This window comes from Salvelinus fontinalis, chromosome 13 (assembly GCF_029448725.1).
Source record: "Salvelinus fontinalis isolate EN_2023a chromosome 13, ASM2944872v1, whole genome shotgun sequence".
Lineage (NCBI taxonomy): Eukaryota > Metazoa > Chordata > Actinopteri > Salmoniformes > Salmonidae > Salvelinus > Salvelinus fontinalis.
Genome location: NC_074677.1, coordinates 32737418 through 32763701, shown reverse-complemented (window position 1 = coordinate 32763701; position 26284 = coordinate 32737418). Strand labels below are relative to the sequence as shown.

The following is a 26284-nucleotide window of genomic DNA, read 5'->3' as shown; positions in this document are numbered from 1 at the left end:
AACTACCTGCCCTCCAGGACACCTACACCACACTATGTCACAAGAAGGCCAAAAAGATCATCAAGGACAACAACCACCCGAGCCACTGCCTGTTCAGAGGCCATCAGACTGTTAAACAGCCACCACTAACATCGAGTGGCTGCTGCCAACATACTGACTCAACTCCAGCTCACTTTCATAATGGAAATTGATGAAAAATGTATCACTAGCCACTTTAAACAATGCCACTTAATATAATGTATATGTATATGCTGTACTCTATATCATCTACTGCATCTTGCCATATTTATGTAATACATGTATCACTAGCCACTTTAAACTATGCACTTTTATGTTTACATACCCTACATTTACTCATCTCATATGTATATACTGTACTCGATACCATCTACTGCATCTTGCCTATGCCGTTCTGTACCATCACTCATTCATATATCTTTATGTACATATTATTTATCCCTTTACACTTGTGTGTATAAGGTAGTAGTTGTGGAATTGTTAGGTTAGATTACTTGTTGGTTATTACTGCATTGTCGGAACTAGAAGCACAAGCATTTCGCTACACTCGCATTAACATCTGCTAACCATGTGTATGTGACAAATACAATTTGATTTGAGTTGAAATATGATAATTAGGGCCCTCACAGAATTCAACAATATACCAAATGTATTGAACAGAATGCATCAGTGAATTGTATTTCCTGCAACTTTCTGAAAAGGCAAAGAGAATGCCCCTGTCTGTGTGTGTGCGGTGCGCATGCCTACCACTTTGTGTAGCCGTTAGCGATGGGGCTAATGAAAACGGTCTTCTGGTAGATTGAAAGGCTTTCAAAAAAAACTTCTTGATTCAATGTTAACTACAAAGTAGCCTATGCTTACCTGGCAGAATGATATTGTGATTATTTGCACCAATCAAGTGGGTATTTGTTTTACAAACTCTACTATCGCTGCAAAACCACCGCTAAACAACAGCTAGGGTAACTACACCCAAAAATCTAAATTTCGCAGATTTTTCACAGACCTTAAAAATGGTCTCGTGGTTTAGGCATTGTTGTGGGCTTAGAACATCCAATGTAATGTTTATATTTAAAAAGAGAACTTTAAAGAACTGGGAAAAACAAAACCTTTAATATATTTTTCAAGATAATGTGGGCTATTTACTTCATTTTTCATTTATTATAAAATACATAATTTGAAGAACAAACATTGTGGCAATTCATATCTTGCAGTTAAACTGTAATCTCAAGAGACAACGGGTTAAAATGTAAACTGTCTTGAGATTAAAGTCTTATTTAGAGTGTTTAAATTGGTTTGTTTTCTTACTTAGAAAATAGTCCTAGTCATATAGGCCTAGACCTAGACAATATCCAAAACAACTAAAAGTACACTGAATTCATACATTTTCAGTTATCTAAATTGCCTTTTTATACAATACCATTTTGCACTAATTCTTTTGACTCCTCACATATGCTGTTGCTACTGCTTATTATCTACCCTGTTGGGACTTTGCCCCTGCCTGTATGTGCATATCTGCCTCAGTTGCCTCGTGCCCTGTGTATATAGTCAAGTTATAGTTACTCATTGTGTGGTCCTTGTTTGTTTTTTTTCTCTGCATTGTTGGGAGTAAGTATTTCACTTAGTCTACACCTATTGTTTGCGAAGCATGTGACAAATAACATGATTTTATTTGAATACCACAACAATATGTCATGACTGTCCTGTCAGGATCCAAATCGATCAGATCAGGTTTGCAATAAATAATTTCAACCAGACCCCATCTCACCTGCAAAGGGGGGAGGATTGAACTTGTGAGGGTTAACACCTCGCGTCCTGTCGTAAATCAAGAGGAAAAGATTCAAGTCTCCCTCTCCAATGTTCACCAGAGGAATGTCCTTTGTTTCTAGAGACTTTTCCCGCCGAAACACTAACACGTTCAAAAGTGAATACTGGAGTAATATTTCTAACATAGAACGTGGGGAATGTCAGAAGCGATCTATAGAACTAATGTAATTTTGTTTGTTATTTTGTGATGCCATTAAAAATGTTATAAAGGAAATACTGTAATTTGGAAAGGATCCCCACTACATGTGTGAAGTGTCCATCCTATGCATTGTGCATGTAATATAAAAAAGAGAGGGATGGGATTTTAGGAGCCATAGGAGATAATAAACTTTGTACAGTGATAAGTCACGCCCCTGAGTGAGGTCAGAACATATCAGCCTGACGGAACTGCCCTTTCGATGAAACTGTATAAATTGATGGGTTAAGAATGAACATATCAGACCAGAAAAGCATGAAGCTGCAGCTGCATGCTTAAAATGTTTTGAACTCTGAATCTCAACATGAGGCAGAGACGATAAACTCACCTCCTGGACAATCACTGGTACGGCTGATTAGCTGTCCTAAGTAAAGTATCTTAGGAAGCGAATTTAGGGGGGACCATTCTACTACTCTGCTCAAACCATCGTATTACGCTACACTCATCACTCCACTAGGAACCATCAACCTGGCTGGCTAGCCTATCTTCGAATAAGCATCTTCAGGAGCGAATGGGAGTAAAATAAACTCTGTAGTTCTGTTCAGGACTGCACGACAAGTCACCAGATAACAGACAACTACAAAGAAGGACAACAGTATGAGACTTGTCGGAACCATTTTGGACAATCAGATCCTTACAAGCGTGCCACGAAAAATGCCCAACTCTTTACAAGGCGGCCCTGTCCACCGAGAGAGATCCGGCGAACCAAGACATTTCACATAATACATTTTATGATTTCTTACTCAAACAGGGTGTCGGTTCGTGTGCAAAGTATATGATTACTGTAATTGAGAGTAGTTTCTAAATGTACCGAAGTATAATGTTTCTGCCCCCTTCATCTCTTTTGTAACAAGCAGCCATGTTTTGCCATTCCGCTAGTGATCTGTTTTTAACGTATTAAGTGTGTATGTTTATCCTGTGTTACCATTTAATTAACTAGTAAATAAATGATTAAACCAATTTGTGTAGTACTGAATCATAAGTAAGGCTCAGGTTTTTATAGATGCAAGGTGGTTACGACTGTTCAGAATGATGATATGATACGAGGTTATGATTAATACATTGACTGTTTATAGGTGTGATAGGTAAAGACCTTTGGAGTTTAATTCGGGGGATGTTAACTCTTTAAAGAACCGTTCCTGTGGTGCCCCACATCCTAATGAGTTAATTGTTACATGATTCATTTAATTGGGTAACAATTAAACATAGTTAGTTGATTAGATAAATAACAGTCTTCAGATGAATGTTAGTCAAGTCACAAATATTTTCCAATCTGGGAGGTAAACTTGAAAAAGTATTCAATAATTTCGCTGTGTATATCAAATGGAATCAAGGCATTAAATAAAGGTTAAATATAAAAAATACATTTCAATGTACCGGTGGCCACCAAAATAGAGCTCCTTTGGAGCTCAGACGCACCTGGCTGGCTACTTTTTCTATTTGGTTGGCTACTCTATATACTGGTATCCGTCTGGCCCCGCAGCCTTGCGAATGTTAACCTGTTTAAAGGTCTTACTCACATCGGGCTTAGTCATCCGGAACAGCTGATGCTCTCATGGATGTTTCAGTGTTGCGAGCATAGAAGGCATTTAGGTCGTCTGGTAGGTTTGTGTCGCAGGGCATCTCGCAGCCGGGTTTCCCTTTGTAATCCGCGATAGTTTGCAAGCCCTGCCACATCTGTCGAGCATCAGAGCCGGCGTAGTAGGATTCTTAGTCCTGTGTTGACGCTTTGCCTGTTTGATGGCTCGTCAGAGGTCGTAGCGTAATTTCTTTTAAGCGTCCGAATTGGTGTCCCACTCCTTGAAAGCGGAAGCTCTATCCTTTAGCTTAATGCGGATGTAGCCTGTAATCCATGGCTTCTGTTTGGGGTATATACGTACGTACATACATTCACTGTGGGGACAACGTCGTTGATGCACTTATTGAAGCCGGTGACTGATGTGGTAAACTCAATGTTATCCGATGAATCCCGGAACATATTCCAGTCTGTGCTAGAGAAACAGTCTTGTAGCTTAGTATCTGCTTCATCCTACCACTTCCGTATTGAGCTTGGAAGCAGGAAGATAGAGTTTTGGTCAGATTTACCAAAGAGAGGGTGAGGGAGAGCCTTGTATGCATTTCTGTGTGTGGAGAAAAGGTGATCTAGAGTTTTGTCACCCCTAGTTGCACAGGTAACATTCTGGTAAAACAGATTTCAGTTTCCCTTAATTAAAATCACCATGCGTGAAAAACACTGCCTCTGAATGTGCATTTTCTTGTTTGCTCACGGACCTCTACAGCTCATTGAGTAGGGTCTTAGTGCCAGCATCGGATTGTGGTTGTAAATAGATAACTCTCTTGGCAAATAGTATGACATGCAGCAAATGAGGTATTCTACTTGTGCAAGGAAAAACTCAAGACTTCCTTAATAACATTTGAGGTTGTACACCAGCTGTTGTTAACAAAGAGACACACCCCTCCGCCCTTCATCTTACTCGAGTCTGCCGTCCGGTCTTGACAATGTGCTCACAGCCAGATTAGGGTCGTATTCACTAGGAACCAAACAGAAGCGAATGGACCAAAATGGGGAGGGACTATCTGAACTTGTCCAATAAGAAATGCTTGTTTCGGCTGCAAAATGTTTTGCTACAGTCTGCGCTAGCACATACCTCTGCAGTTCAGACATCGTTTGCTACTAACTTCATGAATAGGGCGCATAAATCATCACACACCTTTTCAAAACATTTTAACCCTTCTACTCAAAAACGAGTGACATATTAGATATCTGCAACCTGTTAAACGTTACGATCTTGTAGCTAGCAAGTAGCAAATAACGTTAGCTAGCATTGTTCAGCCCATAGAAAGACAGCTTGCTAAGGGTGCAGGGTGCATTGTCTAGTATGCACCTGTAATAAGAAGTTATTCACACTGTATATGTCATCACTATGTTGATCAGTTAATTTCAGTCAATAATATGGACTGAAAAGGTCCAAGTAGCCTATCCAGCCAGTGCATTTGTGGCACGTCATGTATGTCAGTTGCGGACGGCTGGCTTGGGACTCTAAGCTTTTCTGTTGTCATCCACAACAACATCTTTCAGGTATTACCTTCATCTTCTCTGTGTCCTACAGCAGGAGAAGTGGAGAGAATTGCGAGAGAGGGAAAAAAGGATTGGGGTTAAAATGTACAGGGCTCGTATTTACAAAGCATAGGAATGCTGATCTAGGATATGTTCCCACCTGTTCGTATAATCATATTCATTATGATCTAAAATGGACTCCTGGGCCTCCCGGGTGGGGCAGTGGTCTAGGGCACTGCATCGCAGTGCTAACTGCGCCACCAGAGTCTCTGGGTTCGCCCCCAGGCTCTGTCGCAGCCGGCCGCGACCGGGAGGTCCGTGGGGCGACGCACAATTGGGCTAGCGTCGTCCGGGTTAGGGAGGGTTTGGCCGGTAGGGATTTCCTTGTCTCATCGCGCTCCAGCGACTCCTGTGGCGGGCTGGGCGCAGTGCGCGCTAGCCAAGGGGGCCAGGTGCACGGTGTTTCCTCCGACACATTGGTGCGGCTGACTTCCGGGTTGGATGCGCGCTGTGTTAAAGAAGCAATACGGCTTGGTTGGGTTGTGCCTCGGAGGACGCATGGCTTTCGACCTTCGTCTCTCCCGAGCCCGTACGGGAGTTGTAGCGATGAGACAAGATAGTAATTACTAGCGATTGGATACCACGAAAATTGGGGAGAAAAGGGGATAAAAAAATAATAATAAAAAAATAAAATAAAATCGACTCCTACTTTCCGAAGCCTTGTGAATAGGAGCCCAGGGCTGTGTTTAATTGTCAGGGGCTGTGAGGGATGGTGTCATTTTGTTGGCTCTAATTAGAGACTCTTAGCTCTAGCTTGAAAGAAGGGGGGTTAGAGGAAGGTTAAAGGATTGTTTAAACAGATTTTTCTGTCATCTGTCCACATCTACGCCTTTCTGCCATTTGACCCAAAACACTAAGAGCTACGCGTCTCATACTTTCTCTTTCCCTCTCCCTCTTTCTCTTTCTCTCTGTATTCCAGTTGGCCCTCGTGGATGAACAGAGTGAAGTGACACGGAATGGCTTTGAGTCCAAGGAGCTGCAGTATTTGGTCCAGATCTACTGCCAGGTGTGACTGAGTAATCATCTGGGTGCTGTGCTATGCTGCGGTGTCATTCTCACTCAATCAGTGATCTCTCATATACAGTACCAGTCAAAAGTTTGGACACACCTACTCATTTTTATTTGTTTTTATTTGTACTATTTTCTACATTGTAGAATAATAGTGAAGACATCAAAACTATGAAATAACATATATGGAATCATGTAGTAACCAAAAAAGTGTTAAACAAATGAACATATACAGTGGGGCAAAAAAGTATTTAGTCAGCCACCAATTGTGCAAGTTCTCCCACCTAAAAAGATGAGAGAGGCCTGTAATTTTCATCATAGGTACACTTCAACTATGACAGACAAAATGAGGGGGAAAAATCCAGAAAATCACATTGTAGGATTTTTTATGAATTTATTTGCAAATTATGGTGGAAAATAAGTATTGTCCAATGTGTTAGCTAGTAGGTGATTGGCTCATTTTCAGTCATTTCTGAAAACCCATTTGGTCATGATTAAAATTATTGTGGGAACAGTGAAGCTGAAACAACTAAACAACTAAATAGAAAGGTCAGATCGGTGAAAAGGGTCTCGTGGGAAAGGAGAGTGACACTGAAATCACACCGTTTGGCATCATCCATGATGCTCACGAGGTGTAGAGTAGCAACAAAACACACAACTTGGAGAAGATATCTGGCATACCATCCGTGCCTCAATCTTTTCCTCAACTTGGCAGTTACGCGACCCTCTCATCAGAGACCTAGCGAGGCAAGTCATGTGTGCCCGGTGCTGACCGAGGGCCTGTACCAAATGGCAACCTATTCCCTATATAGTGCACTGCTTTTGACCTGGGCCCATAGGGCTCTGGTCAAAAGTAGTGCACTATATAGGGAATAGGGGGACATTGCCTGAGGCTTACATCACAACTGTATTTGCCTGTCACTTTTTGATTCAGCACCCTCTTCAGATTAAAAAAAGCCTTGCTTTGTCATGTGCCAGCCGGCCTCTGATGTATTTACCCCAAAGATTTATCATCAGTTAAATTAACGTATGGAGTTATCGACTTCTCGTGTTGTATTCCCGAAATAGCTTCGGCGAATTGATCACTTCGTCAATGGATTCCAAAATTAGCTATCCAGGGCAGGCCAACACAGTTCAAGCGGGTGAGCTAGATATGGTGGACGATTTAGGACCTGTTCCATTCTGTCTAGCATGATGCCTGTTGGATTTACTCGCAATACCAATAAAACATGCAAAGTTTTTACCCCGCTGCAGTTTACATGCGCTTAGGTTGGACTCATTAAATCTCATTTTTCAACCACTCCACAAAGTTCTTGTTAGCAAACTATAGTTTTGGCACGTTGGTTAGGACATCTACTTGGTGCATGACACAAGTAATTTTCCCAACAATTGTTTACAGACAGATGATTTCACTTATAATTCACTATCACAATTCCAGTGGGTCAGAAGTTTACATACACTAAGTTGACTGTGCCTTTAAACAGCTTGGAAAATTCCAGAAAATGATGTCATGGCTTTAGAAGCTTCTGATAGGCTAATTGACATCATTTGATTGAATTGGAGGTGTACCTGTGGATGTATTTCAAGGCCTACCTTCAAACTCAGTGCCTCTTTGCTTGACATCATGGGAAAATCTAAAGAAATCAGCCAAGACCTCAGAAAAACAATTGCAGACCTCCAAGTCTGGTTGATCCTTGGGAGCAATTTCCAAAAGCCTGAGACGCGTTCTGTCTCCTAGAGATGAGTGTACTTTGGTGCGAAAAGTGCAAATCAATCCCAGAATAACAGCAAAGTACCTTGTGAAGATGCTGGAGGAAACGGGTACAAAAGTATCTATATCCACAGTAAAATGAGTCCTATATTGACATAACCTGAAAGGCCGCTCAGCAAGGAAGAAGCCACTGCTCCAAAACCGCCATAAAAGAGCCACACTACGGTTTGCAACTGCACATTGGGACAAAGATCGTACTTTTTGGAGAAATGTCCTCTGGTCTGATGAAACAAAAATATAACTGTTTGGCCATAATGACCATCGTTATGTTTGGAGGGAAAAGGGGGAGGCTTGCAAGCCGAAGAACAGGATCCCAACCGTGAAGCACGGGGTGGCAGCATCATGTTGTGGGGGTGCTTTTCTGCAGGAGGGTCTGGTGCACTTCACAAAATAGATGGCATCATGAGGGTGAAAAATGATATAGATATATTGAAGCAGCATCTCAATACATCAGTCAGGAAGTTAAAGCTTGGTTGCAAATGGACAATGACCCCAAACATTCTTCCAAAGTTGTGGCAAAATGGCTTAAGGACAACAAAGTCAAGGTTTTGGAGTGGCCATCACAAAACCCTGACCTCAATCCCACAGAAAATTTGTGGGCAGAATTGAAAAAGTGTGTGTTAGCAAGGAGGCCTACAAACCTGACTCAGTTACACTAGCTCTGTCAGGAGGAATGGGCCAAAATTCACCCAACTTGTTGTGGGAAGCTTGTGGAAGGCTACCCGAAATGTTTGACCCAAGTTAAACAATTTAAAGGCAATGCTACCAAATACTAATTGAGTGTATGTAAACTTCTGACCCACTGGGAATGTGATGAAATAAATAAAAGCTGAAATAAATCATTCTCTCTGTTATTATTATATTATTTAATATTTAATAACATTCTTAAAATAAAGTGGTGATCCTAACTGACCTAAAACAGGGAATATTTACTAGGATTAAATGTCAGGAATTGTGAAAAACTGAGTTTAAATGGATTTTTGCTAAAGTGTATGTAAACTTCCGACTTCAACTGTATGTCTGGTTTGAATAATAGCAGTACATCTAATATAATTAAAGCTGGGTTGTTTTTCACTGGATGTTCTGTACTAGATTCCCGGGCTCATCGTCCAATGAGGGAGATCCCCTTTTCAGATTAAAATGCCCCCCCTCTTGAGACTAGAAGGATATAATGTCCAACACTCTCTTAATTCCACCAGGTAATACACCCCGTCCCAGCGGTGGATTGTGAATTAGGGCGTGAGGGGCACCCAGAGGGTATCTGTCACCAGGCTAGTAAAGCAGCCAGGGGCTCATGCCTCATGCATATCCCCTGTGTTTTGAAACGTCCTCTCTCTCTTCTTTCTCCTACTTTCCCACTCTTGCTATTTTTGCTCCGCAGAGCCGAAGCTGGATTGTGAAGCGCAGCTATGAGGATTTCCGTGTCCTGGACAAGCACCTGCACCTTTGCATCTATGACCGCCGCTTCTCGCAGCTGCCTGAGCTGCCTCGATTCGACAGTCTGAGGGATCGCGCCGAGGTAAGATACCCGGTCTTTCTCAGTACAGCCAATGTGCCCCACCCCACCCAACACCCCTATATCCCCATTCAAATGGTCTCTCCCAGTCTCCCGCTTTGGATACTGCCTCAGAGTTCACGACTTTAAGGACTATGTTATCTTTCCCCTTCAAGATTACAGTCTTTAGGGTTCAGACAGAAGCCAGAGCCAAAGGACGGGTGCCTTGAGAACAGTTTTGCGACCATGTCCGTCCTAGAGGGAAATACCTGTACAATGTCAATGCTGTATTTGCTTGTTTTACAAACTCGTATTCGTTGCAGGCTGATTCATGGGCTAAATTTGTTAAAGTGTCCATTTGTGCCCAGGTTTGTTTTTTCCGTTCGGTCTAATGGTCTGGTGTTTAGAGGAAGGCAGCTGTATAGTCTGTTTTGTGTTTTTAGAAAACCTCTCCATCCTGCTGGGCTGCAATAGGAACTCTCACTCGCTCTCTCTGTTTTCAGTTGTTTTCCCAGAGAAAGCCTACTTGAACTGTGGCACATTTTCACAGCTAAATTGATGGGCTTTGAAGTATGGAGTGGCTGTTAATGCTTACCCATATGATCATCCAGTCCTTCAGTAAATGGAAAAAGGCCCTGGTACTCATGCTCTCTGCCCCTAAAAAGAGACTCCCACAAAGGTAGGCTGACTAGGCTTCACAGTCACCACTTTGCTCTGTGTCCCAAATGACACCCTATTCCCTACATAGTGCACTACTTTTGACCAGATCTGGGCCCTGGTCAAAATTAGTGCACTACATGTTTATAGGGCATAGGGTGCCATTTGAGACAGTCTCTCTCTCCAGCTGTCCCAAGTGTAATGTGAAACACTAGGCTGCGCGTTGACTAATCTCAGGAGGTCAGATTACTACGCCCACAGTGAAAGCACAGGTCCTTCTGTAGTGGGATGTTCAGTGCTAAAAACTACTGGTAAAACAGGTTATTAGGGTTTTCATGTAAAAAGGCTGTGGAAATACCTCAGTCGTGATTGGAGGAACGAGATGTCGGACCTTTCAGTTTAATCCGTGTCCGTGGCTGCTGGGACAAGTAATAGCAGAGAGCTGGCGTATAGTAATTTCAGACAGCAGTCATTATTTGATTGTAGCCTTCAGGCATTTAATACACATAGGTCCTTACAGGATTAATTGGTGTAGGGGAAAATTGGCTTGAAATAAAATGTCACTAACCGTATTGTCGAGAGGCTGTTTTGCTGGCCCCTCTTTGAAGCGCATATTTTGGTACCTAGCTACTGCAGGTATTTGGATAGTGTTAGCCTAGCTAGTATGCTAACCAACATATTGCTTGCGCATTCCAATACTTGATTGTCGCTGTTTTGTAGGCCAGTACTTTGGGAGCTAGATTGCCTGTTCGAAATGAGCTGACATTACCTTATACAATATCTTCCATGACTCTTTAAGTCTAAAAGAACTTAGAGAAAACCTGTAAAAAGTTGGTAAGAATATTCAGCGAAATCAGCAAACTCACTGCTAATCAACCAATCAGTCTCCCTATTGTTTCAGTTAGCCAGCCAGCCATCCAGCCAGCCTCCCTTCCCTTCAAGGCCTTGATGTTGGGCTTGGCTTTACTGTTGTGGTACCACCTGTTCTCTAGTCTTTGTCTTTCGGGAGAGTCTTAGCCCTCTTGGTCTATGTTTTCTTGGTCATGTTGACAGGAAGGAGAGGGGCTGAAGAGAGGGCCTGGCGGAGTCCCAAATGGTACCCTATTTCCAACATGGTGCACTACTTCTGACCAGAGCCATATGAGCCCTGGTCAAAAGTAGTGCACTATATAGAGACTAGGGTGCCATTTGGGGCACATACCCTGTCTGGCACTCAGAGGAGAAGGCTCACTTTTGGATTAGTGCGCTGAATAGGACAAGTCTTGTTGGAAGCGCCAGGGTATTCATCACCAACAGTAACTAACAAATTGAGCCCAACAAGGAAAGCATCCAGGTCATCAAAGAAAAGCTTTCCTTTCCTTACCCATTATAGCCTTTAAGCCCAAACCAGACCGGACCATGTAAGGCTCTCCTCTGCTGCTCTGTACAGCAAGCCTTCTATACCAGATGCTTACTTACCTTCCAAATCAAGTACTTAGTATTCTAGTACTGTTGCTACTGTTTTCATAACTTGAAGGTCAGGGCTTTATTTTCAGCAGTTTTTTGTTCTTCTTTTTTTTCAGTCAGCGGCCTGCTTTGTCATTGAGGGTTGAGTAGGGACATATTTGATTTAACCAGAGATCCTTGTCAGCTTCGTCTTTGTTGAGCTCCCTCAAGGTGACATACAGTGGGGAGAACAAGTATTTGACACACTGCCGATTTTGCAGGTTTTCCTACTTAGAAAGCATGTAGAGGTCTGTAATTTTTATCATAGGTACACTTCAACTGTGAGAAACGGAATCTAAAACAGAAATCCAGAAAATCACATCTCCCCTTCTCTAACCTATCCCTCTTCCCCTCTCCTCTCCCCTTCTCTAACCTCTCCCTCTTCTCCTCTCCCCTTCTCTAACCTCTTCCCCTCTCCTCTCCCCTTCTCTAACCTCTTCCCCTCTCCTCTCCCCTTCTCTAACCTCTCCCTCTTCCCCTCTCCTCTCCCCTTCTCTAACCTCTCCCTCTTCTCCTCTCCCCTTCTCTAACCTCTCCCTCTTCCCCTCTCCTCTCCCCTTCTCTAACCTCTCCCTCTTCCCCTCTCCTCTCCCCTTCTCTAACCTCTCCCTCTTCCCCTCTCCTCTCCCCTTCTCTAACCTCTCCCTCTTCTCCTCTCCCCTTCTCTAACCTCTCCCTCTTCCCCTCTCCTCTCCCCTTCTCTAACCTCTCCCTCTTCTCCTCTCCCCTTCTCTAACCTCTCCCTCTTCCCCTCTCCTCTCCCCTTCTCTAACCTCTCCCTCTTCTCCTCTCCCCTTCTCTAACCTCTCCCTCTTCCCCTCTCCTCTCCCCTTCTCTAACCTCTCCCTCTTCCCCTCTCCTCTCCCCTTCTCTAACCTCTCCCTCTTCCCCTCTCCTCTCCTCTCCCCTTCTCTAACCTCTCCCTCTCCCTCTTCCCCTCTCCTCTCCTCTCCCCTTCTCTAACCTCTCCCTCTTCCCCTCTCCTCTCCCCTTCTCTAACCTCTTCCCCTCTCCTCTCCCCTTCTCTAACCTCTCCCTCTTCCCCTCTCCTCTCCCCTTCTCTAACCTCTCCCTCTTCCCCACTCCTCTCCCCTTCTCTAACCTCTCCCTCTTCCCCACTCCTCTCCCCTTCTCTAACCTCTCCCTCATCCCCTCTCCTCTCCCCTTCTCTAACCTCTCCCTCTTCCCCTCTCCTCTCCCCTTCTCTAACCTCTCCCTCTTCCCCTCTCCCCTTCTCTAACCTCTCCCTCTTCCCCTCTCCTCTCCAAACGGCCTCCAGTGGAGCGTTTGATTTCCTCTGCTAGGCGCTCACCACTCAGTCTTTCCTTTTGCTCTCGCTTTCTCTCATTTTGCTCTCGCTTTCTCTCATCTATAGTGCATTACTCAAGAAGTTGCCAATGAAAACTATAAACAACCGTCCTTTCAATATCATTAGGATTGAGCTCAGTCAAACATGTCTTTCTGGCCCATGCTCAAGTCAGACACACACACCAGGGCTCCAGACTGCGACAATTTAGTTGCATTTTGCGGCCCTTATTACTTGGCTGTGCAAGTCATGTTTAATTGGTCGCATCGGAATGAGCTGCACATTCTACATGGTCACTTCACTCCAAATGTCCTATTTCTTTTTAGGAGGCTGTGACCATGATTTGGTCAAACAGTAATGTGCGTTTTCTTCATGATCATGCCTCTAGTGTGATCATTTTGATCGCATGTGCTCCTAAATATTTAGCTGTGCAAAATGTTTTTTTCCCCCAGATAATAATTGTTGTAAAGGTTATGCTTTGCTGTATCGCTGTTTCTGAGTACCCTAGAGAAAAAAGTGAGTGCTGATCCGTGACTGTGGTGGTTACACCATTACTACAGAGAAAACTGGTTATCTCTAGCCCAAACTGTTCAAAAGTAGTGACTCATATTATCGGTGCTACATTTTTTCCCTTCTATTGTGCATTGGCTCTGCAGCTGGTTGCATCTCCATTGGCGGGCTGTATTTTACGTTCATAAACCATGTCATGAGCCGTTCTAAAACTACTTGTGTGCCATTAACACCTTGTTAAGTCATGTTACCTCATTAGCTAGCAAGCTAACAACCTGGTAACTTTACCAGTATATCCAAACATTTGGGGGCACAGAAAGAATGGAAAAGGAATATTTTCTTCAGGAGTTCAATGATCATAGCAATGAATAAATGACCGATTTGCATGTTGTCACTCAGAATGTCACTGACATTCTTAAAGAGACCGTGTACAATTTTCAATGTAATGCATCTCAATAGGAAACAGTGCTTTTTACACCATGTAGAAAACTAATATTGCTTTGAAATTTCAATGACAGCTATTTGTATCAACATTTTAGCTTTTATAATAAATGCATGCATTTACAGGGTTACATATTAGTTGATAGGGCACATTTCCTTCAAAAGTAGCTAGAATTCATGTAGGCTGTATCTCAATCAATTTAAAAAATCTTATTTTCTGGTGCTCCTACATTTTATGTGGTGCTCCTAACTTATTTAAGTTGAGAGCATCAGTGCTACCAACAAATTTGATTCATTCAGAGCCTTAATTATGATTCCTGTAATTAAAGTCTCTGCCCTGCCCCGTGCCTGTTTCATTGTGGCCTGCTTCTATGATGAGCGAGACTCACTCCCTCTCCCCCTGCATTCCAGGAGAAAAAAAAGTATTCTGATTGTAGGCTATAACATTTCAAAATCCAATTGCGGGAAAAACACAGCTGTTGTCACTGTTGAAGAGAAGAGGCTATAAGCTTTCTGTAGACATAAATGTTCTCTCTATAGCAACTATTTTACAACCATGATATTTGTTATGGCTTTTAAATACAGAGCGTGTGAAATGCACATCAGCCATTGCGAGTGTAAAGGCTACAACTGCAATGTTTTTTTGAGGCATTACATTTACTGTTAGATTAATACTTGGCTACCAGTAATGCCGTGATAGCCATGCGGGTTAAGTGTGCTTTGAATTCAAAATAAATCCCTAACAGTGTCACCAGCAAAGCACCATCACACCTTCTCCTCCATGCTTCATGGTGGGAACCACACATGCAGAGATCATCCGTTCATCTACTCTGCACTCACAAAGACACGGCGGTTGGAACCAAAAATCAAAAATTTGGACACATCAGACCAAAGGACAGATTTCCACCTGTCTGTCCATTGCTCGTGTTTCTTGGCCCAAGCAAGTATCTTATTCTTATTGGTGTCCTATGGTAGTGGTTTCTTTGCAGCATTTCAACCATGAAGGCCTGATCTGAACAGTTTATGTTGACGTGTCTGTTACTTGGATTTATTTGGGCTGCAATTTCTGAGGCTGGTAACTCTAATGAACTTATCTGCAGCAGAGGTAACTCTGGGTCTTCCTTTCCTGTGGTGGTCCTCATTAGAGCCGGTTTCATCATAGCGCTTGATGGTTTTTGCGACTGTACTGTTTTAAAGTAATGATGGACTGTCATTTCTCTTTGCTTATTTGAGCCGTTCTTGCCATAATATGGACTTGGTCTTTTACCAAATAGGGCTATCTTCTGTATACCACCCCTACCTTGTCACAACACACCTGATTGGCTCAAACGCATTAAGAAGGAAAGAAATTCCACAAATGAACTTTTAACAAGGCACACCTGTTAATTGAAATGCATTCCAGGTGACTTCCTCATGAATCTGGGTCCAAACTTTTGACTGGTACTGTACATACATACACTTCCTTTTTAGTAGCTGTAGGTCATTCAACACTCTGTGTGGAACTAGTATTTTATATAGGTGTTTTACTTATTGTCTGTTCCTGGTTTCCTCTCTCACAGGTAGTTTCCCAGATGCTGATGGCTTACCTCTCCCGCTTCTCAGCGATCGCTGACAACAAGATCAACTGTGGGCCCGCCCTCACGTGGATGGAGGTGAGCTTCTGTCTGGGTTTATGTCTGTGTGTCTCATGCTGTCTGTCTGTCTTGTCTGTGTCTGTTTGTCTATCAATCTCCCACACACACTAGACCAGGGCTATCCAACCCTGTTCCTGGAGAGCTACTGTCCTGTAGGTTTACACTTCAACCCTAATGTATTAATTAGCACCTGATTCTAATAATTAGCTTGTTGATAAGCTGAATCAGGTCAGTTAAAACTGGGTTTGGAGTGTGAACCTACAGGAGGGTAGCTCTCCAGGAACACGGTTGGAGAGCCCTGCTCTACACAAATACACCACAGATAACACATACTGTAGTTTCCTATTTTCTTGCACGAACATGCGCTTACTGCTCCTCTCTTTCCTTATTCACTCACACGTAATTAAGTGATAATGCCCGAGAAGCCGGTGTTTGGTGGGTATATTGGCATGGGTGTTAGGCTTGAGACTGGGTACCAACGTATTCAAATAATGATTTATATATTTTCATTAAAAACATTTTTTTTGTTGAATTTATTGATATTTCATCCTTCCACAAGATATAGGTCCGACACAAATCTAGGGTTGCTACCCAAGCCGTCTACCCAAGTTCTGTATCTATGGACGCTACCCAGTCATTCGTTCTGAATGTTCTATTGCCATACTGGCTGGCAACATTCTTATCCCTTGCTTACTAGCTAGCCAACTACAGCTAACTTGCAGTTATGTCAAACATTTTAGCCAGAATAACAACAAAGTAGCTGCAATTTGCGTTTAAGCTGTTTTCTAGTGACATTTATTTGGATGCATCCTTAACAATGAGCTAATGATGCGCAATTTCAGGATAATATTGTTCAGAGGCGCTAGCCAATGACACAGCTAACACAATTACTTCAAACTGAAGCTGGAAAGACTGCAAACTACACTAGCTGCACTTCATTTCGTTTGACCTGTTTTCTATTGACATTTCTTTATATATATCCATAACAATTATGCTGAATCTTCATGATTTTTGACTGGCTGAGATAATCTCCCTCCGTCTGTTTCATCCCGACTCCCGACATCTACACGTTCATTACTATGAAACAGCTGGAGATCGAATTTCAATACTGAAACAATGTTGCAAATGTCAGAGACAGAAAGCAAGGTTTAAACAAATCTCCGCATTTGAAAACCAATTGCTAGTCTAAAAGAAATGTGATATATTGTCTAGATGCTTTTTACAGTGGAGATCAAGTTTATAAATTGCCTGGCTGGGCTGATGAGACAGTGGATTGCACAGTGAGATGGAACAGAGTAAATAGGCATTTAAACGTCATAGTTTTAGCTGGTGGTAACTTGTGAAATAAACACTGGCTGGAATGCAGTTTTAACCAGTCAGCGTCCAGGATTAGCCCCACCCGTTGTATAATCAATCAATCAATCAATCAATTTTATTTTATATAGCCCTTCGTACATCAGATAATATCTCGAAGTGCTGTACAGAAACCCAGCCTAAAACCCCAAACAGCTAGAATGCAGGTGTAGAAGCACGGTGGCTAGGAAAAACTCCCTAGAAAGGCCAAAACCTAGGAAGAAACCTAGAGAGGAACCAGGCTATGAGGGGTGGCCAGTCCTCTTCTGGCTGTGCCGGGTGGAGATTATAACAGAACTATGCCAAGATGTTCAAAAATGTTCATAAGTGACAAGCATGGTCAAATAATAATCATGAATAATTTTCAGTTGGCTTTATAATAGAACAGAACAGTAATAGAACAGTAACTCACCAACCCAGTGTAATGTCTGCAGTGACAGACAATAAATATGACACTAACTTGATTGTGTGTGTGTGTGTTCCAGGTTGATAACAAGGGCAACCACTTACTGGTCCACGAGGAGTCCTCCATCAATGTACCCGCCATCGCCGCCGCCCATGTCATCAAACGCTACATCGCGCAGGCCGCCGACGAGCTCTCCTTCGAGGTGACCGCCAAGGACAGGGAGAGCTGAACCGCATTTAGACACAACACATGCACATACACATGCGTGTACACACACTCACATGGACATATGTGCAGATACAAATGGGAATGTCATGGATAAATGGCTGTGCTTGGATGCAGTGATAAATAATCATACGTATTTTGTGAGCACGTTGTTCTTTGCTGTATGACAGGTAATCTGCATCATATTTACTATTCTACAGATGCTCCAATACATTGTTGTTCCTAGGGAGCTGTTTCTCCATTACTCTTTTCACACACTACATCTGATTGAACATGCAATTCTTCTGTACAAATACTCTCTGATGCAGTTAGTGGTTCCCAAACGTTTCTTAGCAAATAATACCCACCATCTCTATATGTAGGATGATGTTTCCCCTCAGATGTATTCACAGCATGACTAGTGAGTCTCTTCTTTAGCAATGACACTGATCCAGCTATCCTTCTCTTCTCCTCTTTCCCTTTCTCTCTCCCATCTCTCTCTCTCCCCTGACAGGTTGGGGACATTGTGTCGGTGATTGACATGCCCCCCAAAGAGGACACCACATGGTGGAGGGGCAAGCACGGCTTTCAGGTTTGTGGCCCAGATGCACATACACACACAAACAAACAATTACTGTGTTGCAGTCTAGAACCTGGGGTGTTATAAGTTGCGCACAGATGGCTTGGCATCCACTCATCTTCTGTCTACTGATCTACTGTAGACTCCACAAGGCCATGATTTTTATTGTGCTTTGGTATCTATCAATTTCTCTTTTCAGTCACATTTGGTTTGGACGTTTAGCTAATTCTACTATATTTATCCATATACCAAAGACCAAATCAGTTCATTGTTCATTTGGGTTAAACATTTCTCTATGGACTATCTCATCAGTTAAAGACAGACATACTCATTGTATCATACAAAATGGGTACACAGAGTGGTTGTTCTCGATCGTGATGTGATTATATTAGCCGAGCTACGTTTTCCAGTATTCCATTTAAAGTGATCAATAGTCTTTCCTTGAGCACAATAAAACCTGATCTTGTGTTGTCTGTTGATCTAATCCAGCTGAACTTCCTGTGCCCTTAGCATTGACCCGTAGCAGTGTTCTGGTCATAGCTGACCCATAACATTGCGGCTCGCTGCCCCGGGGAAAAATACTGATACAGGCCAGCTGGGAGGGCAGCCATGTTGGATGGTGCTTCACAACATGTTGTTATTGAATGCTGCAGAAGGGCAATCAGGAACTTGGGAAGCTGTTTGGCTAAAGACTGTTGGAGGCGGTTGTTGCCTGTTGCTTTGTTGTACTGTAGGGGTGCATATGCTGAGTTTTAAAGAGAGGGAACATTATTTGTCTGTGATTTTGGTATATCAAGTAGATGAAGATTCCTTGGTTTCGATTCCTTGATTTTGTCTTTTTTCATTATTATGAATCATGGCACTCATTCCTACCAAGAATGATGGTCTGGTGCATACCATGACGTTTGGTCTTCAACAATGATGTCATAACTAGGTTATTACACATATTGTTGGTCCTTGAAACCAATCTGGATTTTGGGGAAACACCATTGTATGTCAATGCTCCACTAGATGGTGGAGCATTGATTGGATTGTGTATCTGCTAGCACAAAGCAGATGTCAATGTCCTCCCTGCTATCTCCACCGGAGGGCTGTCAGTCACCCTACAGGCAGTCTGAGTCAGTCTGTGGCTTGAGGTCAGGTAGGCAGCTCACATCTGTCTGTGTGACACAACACATCAGCCTGCCTGCAGAGCCTCAAGGAGAGAGAGGGGGGGGGTGGGGGGTGGTATATATATGTGAGAGAGAGAGAGAGAGAGAGAGAGAGAGAGAGAGAAAATCCAACCATGGAAAGGGTGAGCTTCTTTCGTTGAGTGCTCATCATGCGTCACATCTTTATATAGCATAGTACTGTTTGTAAGTTGCTAGACAGCTGGACCTTGGATCCCTATGATAGTGACATTCAACCCTCTTATCAGTGACATTTACTACAAGATGGAAGCCGTTTATTTTGCAAAGCGTGTAGGTTACATACTCCTAAGCAAATAGCCGCTTCTTTAAAAGTGTCTATTAGTGTAGTCTAGTCTCTGATTTGTTAGGTATCGCACACATTAAGATTTGTAAATCAGAGATAGGACTAGATGATTAGTCAATAATGACAGAGAAGGGTTTTGTCAAGTTGCTCTGCTCGGAATGGCTTTGGTTTAGCAGTTTCCCACATCTTTATTAAAGCACGCAAAAATATTTATATTATGTCTTCCTCCAAACTCATTAAGTGAAGCCTAGAGATGTATATTATTCTATTATACAGCCTAGAGATGTATATTATTCTATTATACAGCCTAGAGATGTATATTATTCTATTATACAGCCTAGAGATGTATATTATTCTATTATACAGCCTAGGATATTTATATTATTCTATTATACAGCCTAGAGATTTATATTATTCTATTATACAGCCTAGGATATTTATATTATTCTATTATACAGCCTAGGATATTTATATTATTCTATTATACAGCCTAGGATATTTATATTATTCTATTATACAGCCTAGAGATTTATATTATTCTATTATACAGCCTAGAGATTTATATTATTCTCGTATACAGCCTAGAGATTTATATTATTCTCGTATACAGCCTAGGAGATTTATATTATTCTATTTTACAGCCTAGGAGATTTATATTATTCTATTATACAGCCTAGAGATTTATATTATTCTATTATACAGCCTAGAGATTTATATTATTCTATTATACAGCCTAGAGATTTATATTATTCTATTATACAGCCTAGAGATTTATATTATTCTATTATACAGCCTAGAGATTTATATTATTCTATTATACAGCCTAGAGATTTATATTATTCTATTATACAGCCTAGAGATTTATATTATTCTATTATACAGCCTAGGAGATGTATATTATTCTATTATACAGCCTAGGAGATGTATATAATTATATTATACAGCCTAAGATATGTATATTATTATATTATACAGCCTAGAGATTTATATTATTCTATTATACATCCTTGAGATTTATATTATTCTATTATACAGCCTAGAGATTTATATTATTCTATTATACAGCCTAAGAGATTCATATTATTCTATTTTACAGCCTAGAGATTTATATTATTCTATTATACAGCCTAGAGATGTATGTATATTATTCTATTATACAGCCTAGAGATTTATATTATTCTATTATACAGCCTAAGAGATGTATATAATTATATTCTACAGCCTAAGAGATGTATATTATTCTATTATACAGCCTAGAGATTTATTTTCTTCTATTTTACAGCCTAGAGATTTATATTATTCTATTATACAGCCTAAGAGATGTATATACTTATATTCTACAGCCTAAGAGATGTATATTATTCTATTATACAGCCTAGAGATTTATTTTCTTCTATTTTACAGCCTAGAGATTTATATTATTCTATTATACAGCCTAGAGATTTATATTCTATTATACAGCCTAGAGATTTATATTATTCTATTATACAGCCTAAGAGATGTATATTATTCTATTATACAGCCTAAGAGATGTATATTATTCTATTATACAGCCTAGAGATTTATTTTCTTCTATTTTACAGCCTAGAGATTTATATTATTCTATTATACAGCCTAAGAGATGTATATACTTATATTCTACAGCCTAAGAGATGTATATTATTCTATTATACAGCCTAGAGATTTATTTTCTTCTATTTTACAGCCTAGAGATTTATATTATTCTATTATACAGCCTAGAGATTTATATTCTATTATACAGCCTAGAGATTTATATTATTCTATTATACAGCCTAAGAGATGTATATTATTCTATTATACAGCCTAAGAGATGTATATTATTCTATTATACAGCCAAAGAGATTTATATTATTCTATTATACAGCCTAGAGATTTATATTATTCTATTATACAGCCTAAGAGATGTATATTATTCTATTATACAGCCTAAGAGATGTATATTATTCTATTATACAGCCAAAGAGATTTATATTATTCTATTATACAGCCTAGAGATTTATATTATTCTATTATACAGCCTAGAGATTTATATTATTCTGTTATACAGCCTAAGAGATTTCTTAACACTCACAAAGACTTGAGGAAGTCAGTTTAGCCTGGAGCAGCGATGGGCGTTAGAAATAATTTTACTATTCTAATAATATCATGCATTTTTTCCAGATATACATTTTTTCCAGATTTACATGAAATACATGTTTTTTGTTTTGTTTTTTTACATATGTTTTTAACCTGAGCATACCGGGAGAGACTGTGCATTTTAGTCAATAAGATCTTGTATTTTATTTTTATTTTTTGCAACGTAAGCTTAACTTTCTGAACATTCGAGACGTGTAGCCCACTTGTCATTCTAATCTCCTTTGCATTAGCGTAGCCTCTTCTGTAGCCTGTCAACCATGTGTCTGTCTATCCCTGTTCTCTCCTCTCTGCACAGACCATACAAACGCTTCACACCGCGTGGCCGCGCCCACCCTAACCTGGTGGTCCCAGCCCGCACGACCCACGTGGAGTTCCAGGTCTCCGGTAGCCTCTGGAACTGCCGATCTGCGGCCAACAAGGCAGAGCTCATCTCAGCCTATGCGTCCCTCCAGTCCCTCGACTTCCTGGCACTGACGGAAACATGGCTCACCACAGATAACACTGCTACTCCTACTGCTCTCTCTTCGTCTGCCCACGTGTTCTCGCACACCCCGAGACCTTCTGGTCAGCGGGGTGGTGGCACCGGGATCCTCATCTCTCCCAAGTGGTCATTCTCTCTTTCTCCCCTTACCCATCTGTCTATCGCCTCCTTTGAATTCCATGCTGTCACAGTTACCAGCCCTTTCAAGCTTAACATCCTTATCATTTATCGCCCTCCAGGTTCCCTTGGAGAGTTCATCAATGAGCTTGATGCCTTGATAAGCTCCTTTCCTGAGGACGGCTCACCTCTCACAGTTCTGGGTGACTTTAACCTCCCCATGTCTACCTTTGACTCATTCCTCTCTGCCTCCTTCTTTCCACTCCTCTCCTCTTTTGACCTCACCCTCTCACCTTCCCCCCCTACTCACAAGGCAGGCAATACGCTTGACCTCATCTTTACTAGATGCTGTTCTTCCACTAACCTCATTGCAACTCCCCTCCAAGTCTCCGACCACTACCTTGTATCCTTTTCCCTCTCGCTCTCATCCAACACTTCCCACACTGCCCCTACTCGGATGGTATCGCGCCGTCCCAACCTCCGCTCTCTCTCCCCCGCTACTCTCTCCTCTTCCATCCTATCATCTCTTCCCTCTGCCCAAACCTTCTCCAACCTATCTCCTGATTCTGCCTCCTCAACCCTCCTCTCCTCCCTTTCTGCATCCTTTGACTCTCTATGTCCCCTATCCTCCAGGCCGGCTCGGTCCTCCCCTCCCGCTCCGTGGCTCGACGACTCATTGCGAGCTCACAGAACAGGGCTCCGGGCAGCCGAGCGGAAATGGAGGAAAACTCGCCTCCCTGCGGACCTGGCATCCTTTCACTCCCTCCTCTCTACATTTTCCTCTTCTGTCTCTGCTGCTAAAGCCACTTTCTACCACTCTAAATTCCAAGCATCTGCCTCTAACCCTAGGAAGCTCTTTGCCACCTTCTCCTCCCTCCTGAATCCTCCTCCCCCCCCCCCCCCCTCCTCCCTCTCTGCAGACGACTTCGTCAACCATTTTGAAAAGAAGGTCGACGACATCCGATCCTCGTTTGCGAAGTCAAACGACACCGCTGGTTCTGCTCACACTGCCCAACCCTGTGCTTTGACCTCTTTCTCCCCTCTCTCTCCAGATGAAATCTCGCGTCTTGTGACGGCCGGCCGCCCAACAACCTGCCCGCTTGACCCTATCCCCTCCTCTCTTCTCCAGACCATTTCCGGAGACCTTCTACCTTACCTCACCTCGCTCATCAACTCATCCTTGACCGCTGGCTACGTCCCCTCCGTCTTCAAGAGAGCGAGAGCTGCACCCCTTCTGAAAAAACCTACACTCGATCCCTCCGATGTCAACAACTACAGACCAGTATCCCTTCTTTCTTTTCTCTCCAAAACTCTTGAACGTGCCGTCCTTGGCCAGCTCTCCTGCTATCTCTCTCAGAATGACCTTCTTGATCCAAATCAGTCAGGTTTCAAGACTAGTCACTCAACTGAGACTGCTCTTCTCTGTATCACGGAGGCGCTCCGCACTGCTAAAGCTAACTCTCTCTCCTCTGCTCTCATCCTTCTAGACCTATCGGCTGCCTTCGATACTGTGAACCATCAGATCCTCCTCTCCACCCTCTCCGAGTTGGGCATCTCCGGCGCGGCCCACGCTTGGATTGCGTCCTACCTGACAGGTCGCTCCTACCAGGTGGTGTGGCGAGAATCTGTCTCCTCACCACGCGCTCTCACCACTGGTGTCCCCCAGGGCTCTGTTCTAGGCCCTCTCCTATTCTCGCTATACACCAAGTCACTTGGCTCTGTCATAACCTCACATGGTCTCTCCTATCATTGCTATGCAGACGACACACAATTAATCTTCTCCTTTCCCCCTTCTGATGACCAGGTGGCGAATCGCATCTCTGCATGTCTGGCAGACATATCAGTGTGGATGACGGATCACCACCTCAAGCTGAACCTCGGCAAGACGGAGCTGCTCTTCCTCCCGGGGAAGGACTGTCCGTTCCATGATCTCGCCATCATGGTTGACAACTCCATTGTGTCCTCCTCCCAGAGCGCTAAGAACCTTGGCGTGATCCTGGACAACACCCTGTCGTTCTCCACCAACATCAAGGCGGTGGCCCGTTCCTGTAGGTTCATGCTCTACAACATCCGCAGAGTACGACCCTGCCTCACACAGGAAGCGGCGCAGGTCCTAATCCAGGCACTTGTCATCTCCCGTCTGGATTACTGCAACTCGCTGTTGGCTGGGCTCCCTGCCTGTGCCATTAAACCCCTACAACTCATCCAGAACGCCGCAGCCCGTCTGGTGTTCAACCTTCCCAAGTTCTCTCACGTCACCCCGCTCCTCCGCTCTCTCCACTGGCTTCCAGTTGAAGCTCGCATCCGCTACAAGACCATGGTGCTTGCCTACGGAGCTGTGAGGGGAACGGCACCTCAGTACCTTCAGGCTCTGATCAGGCCCTACACCCAAACAAGGGCACTGCGTTCATCCACCTCTGGCCTGCTCGCCTCCCTACCACTGAGGAAGTACAGTTCCCGCTCAGCCCAGTCAAAACTGTTCGCTGCTCTGGCACCCCAATGGTGGAACAAACTCCCTCACGACGCCAGGACAGCGGAGTTAATCACCACCTTCCGGAGACACCTGAAACCCCACCTCTTCAAGGAATACCTAGGATAGGATAAAGCAATCCTTCTGCCCCCCCCCCCCCCCCCCCCCTTAAAAGATCTAGATGCACTATTGTAAAGTGGCTGTTCCACTGGATGTCATAAGGTGAATGCACCAATTTGTAAGTCGCTCTGGATAAGAGCGTCTGCTAAATGACTTAAATGTAAATGTAAATGTAATGCTGCTGCAGGGGAGGGGACGGTATTTATGAGATGGGAACGGACGAGAGAGAGTAGCTAGCTCGTCAGACTTGATACACTAGCTAACTTGTAGGAGCCACAATGTTATTTATCATCCCATTTGACCGTGCCTTTCTTGTCTGGAATAAGTTGGAGTAGACTAGAAAAGCAAGCTTGCTACCCTGGCTAATTGAGTCTACATTTTGCTGCGCTTTTGGTTGCTTGTTGTAGCCTACTCATTCTCATTTCACTAATGTTTAATTTCGTAATTTTAATTCCATCTTGCGTTGTATTAGTGATACGTCATTTCACTTGCTACACATGGAGTCTGACTGTGGTGCCGCTTTCCTTGGCCGACAAAACAAGCTATGTGTGTATGACGCCTATTTCATGGGGCGCACATCATATAAACTACATTCAAAAGTGTGTTGTTTTATTACATTAAGAATTTCAAATGTAATGGTATATCCTTGTATCTAACAATGTCACATGGATATTTACATGTCATTTAGAAAAAATACTTTCTTTGCTAAAATAGGCATCTTTAAAAAACAAAATGTATACTCACAAATTGATAGAATACTTTGTTTGCATATTCAAATAAACCTGCCCATCCCTAGCCTGGAGGCATCTACAGTGGGGAGAACAAGTATTTGATACACTGCCGATTTTGCAGGTTTTCCTACTTACCAAGCATGTAGAGGTGTGTAATTTTTATCATAGGTACACTTCAACTGTGAGAGATGGAATCTAAAACAAAAATCCAGGAAATCACATTGTATGATTTTTAAGTAAGTAATTTGCATTTTATTGCATGACATAAGTATTTGATACATCAGAAAAGCAGAACTTAATATTTGGTACAGAAACCTTTGTTTGCAATTACAGAGATCATACGTTTCCTGTAGTTCTTGACCAGGTTTGCACACACTGCAGCAGGGACACTCCTCCATACAGACCTTCTCCAGATCCTTCAGGTTTCGGGGCTGTCACTGGGCAATACGGACTTTCAGCTCCCTCCAAAGATTTTCTATTGGGTTCAGGTCTGGAGACTGGCTAGGCCACTCCAGGACCTTGGGATGCTTCTTACGGAGCCACTCCTTAGTTGCCCTGGCTGTGTGTTTCGGGTCGTTGTCATGCTGGAAGACCCAGCCACGACCCATCTTCAATGCTCTGACTGAGGGAAGTAGGTTGTTGGCCAAGATCTCGCGATACATGGCCCCATCCATTCTCCCCTCAATACGGTGCAGTCGTCCTGTCCCCTTTGCAGAAAAGCATCCCCAA

General features: G+C 42.8%; 1 protein-coding gene across 3 annotated transcripts in view; it reads left to right on the top strand.

The window, feature by feature from the left end:
* The window catches only part of LOC129868442 (rho GTPase-activating protein 32-like), an 89951-nt gene that overhangs the window by 26899 nt on the left and 36768 nt on the right, over nucleotides 1-26284 (top strand). For all 3 annotated transcript variants that reach the window (XM_055942421.1, XM_055942423.1, XM_055942422.1), the window contains 5 exons: nucleotides 6076-6162; nucleotides 9317-9454; nucleotides 15389-15481; nucleotides 17302-17424; nucleotides 17941-18018. In XM_055942421.1, coding sequence (XP_055798396.1) covers nucleotides 6076-6162; nucleotides 9317-9454; nucleotides 15389-15481; nucleotides 17302-17424; nucleotides 17941-18018 — 519 coding nt within the window. The remainder of the gene's footprint in view (nucleotides 1-6075; nucleotides 6163-9316; nucleotides 9455-15388; nucleotides 15482-17301; nucleotides 17425-17940; nucleotides 18019-26284) is intronic.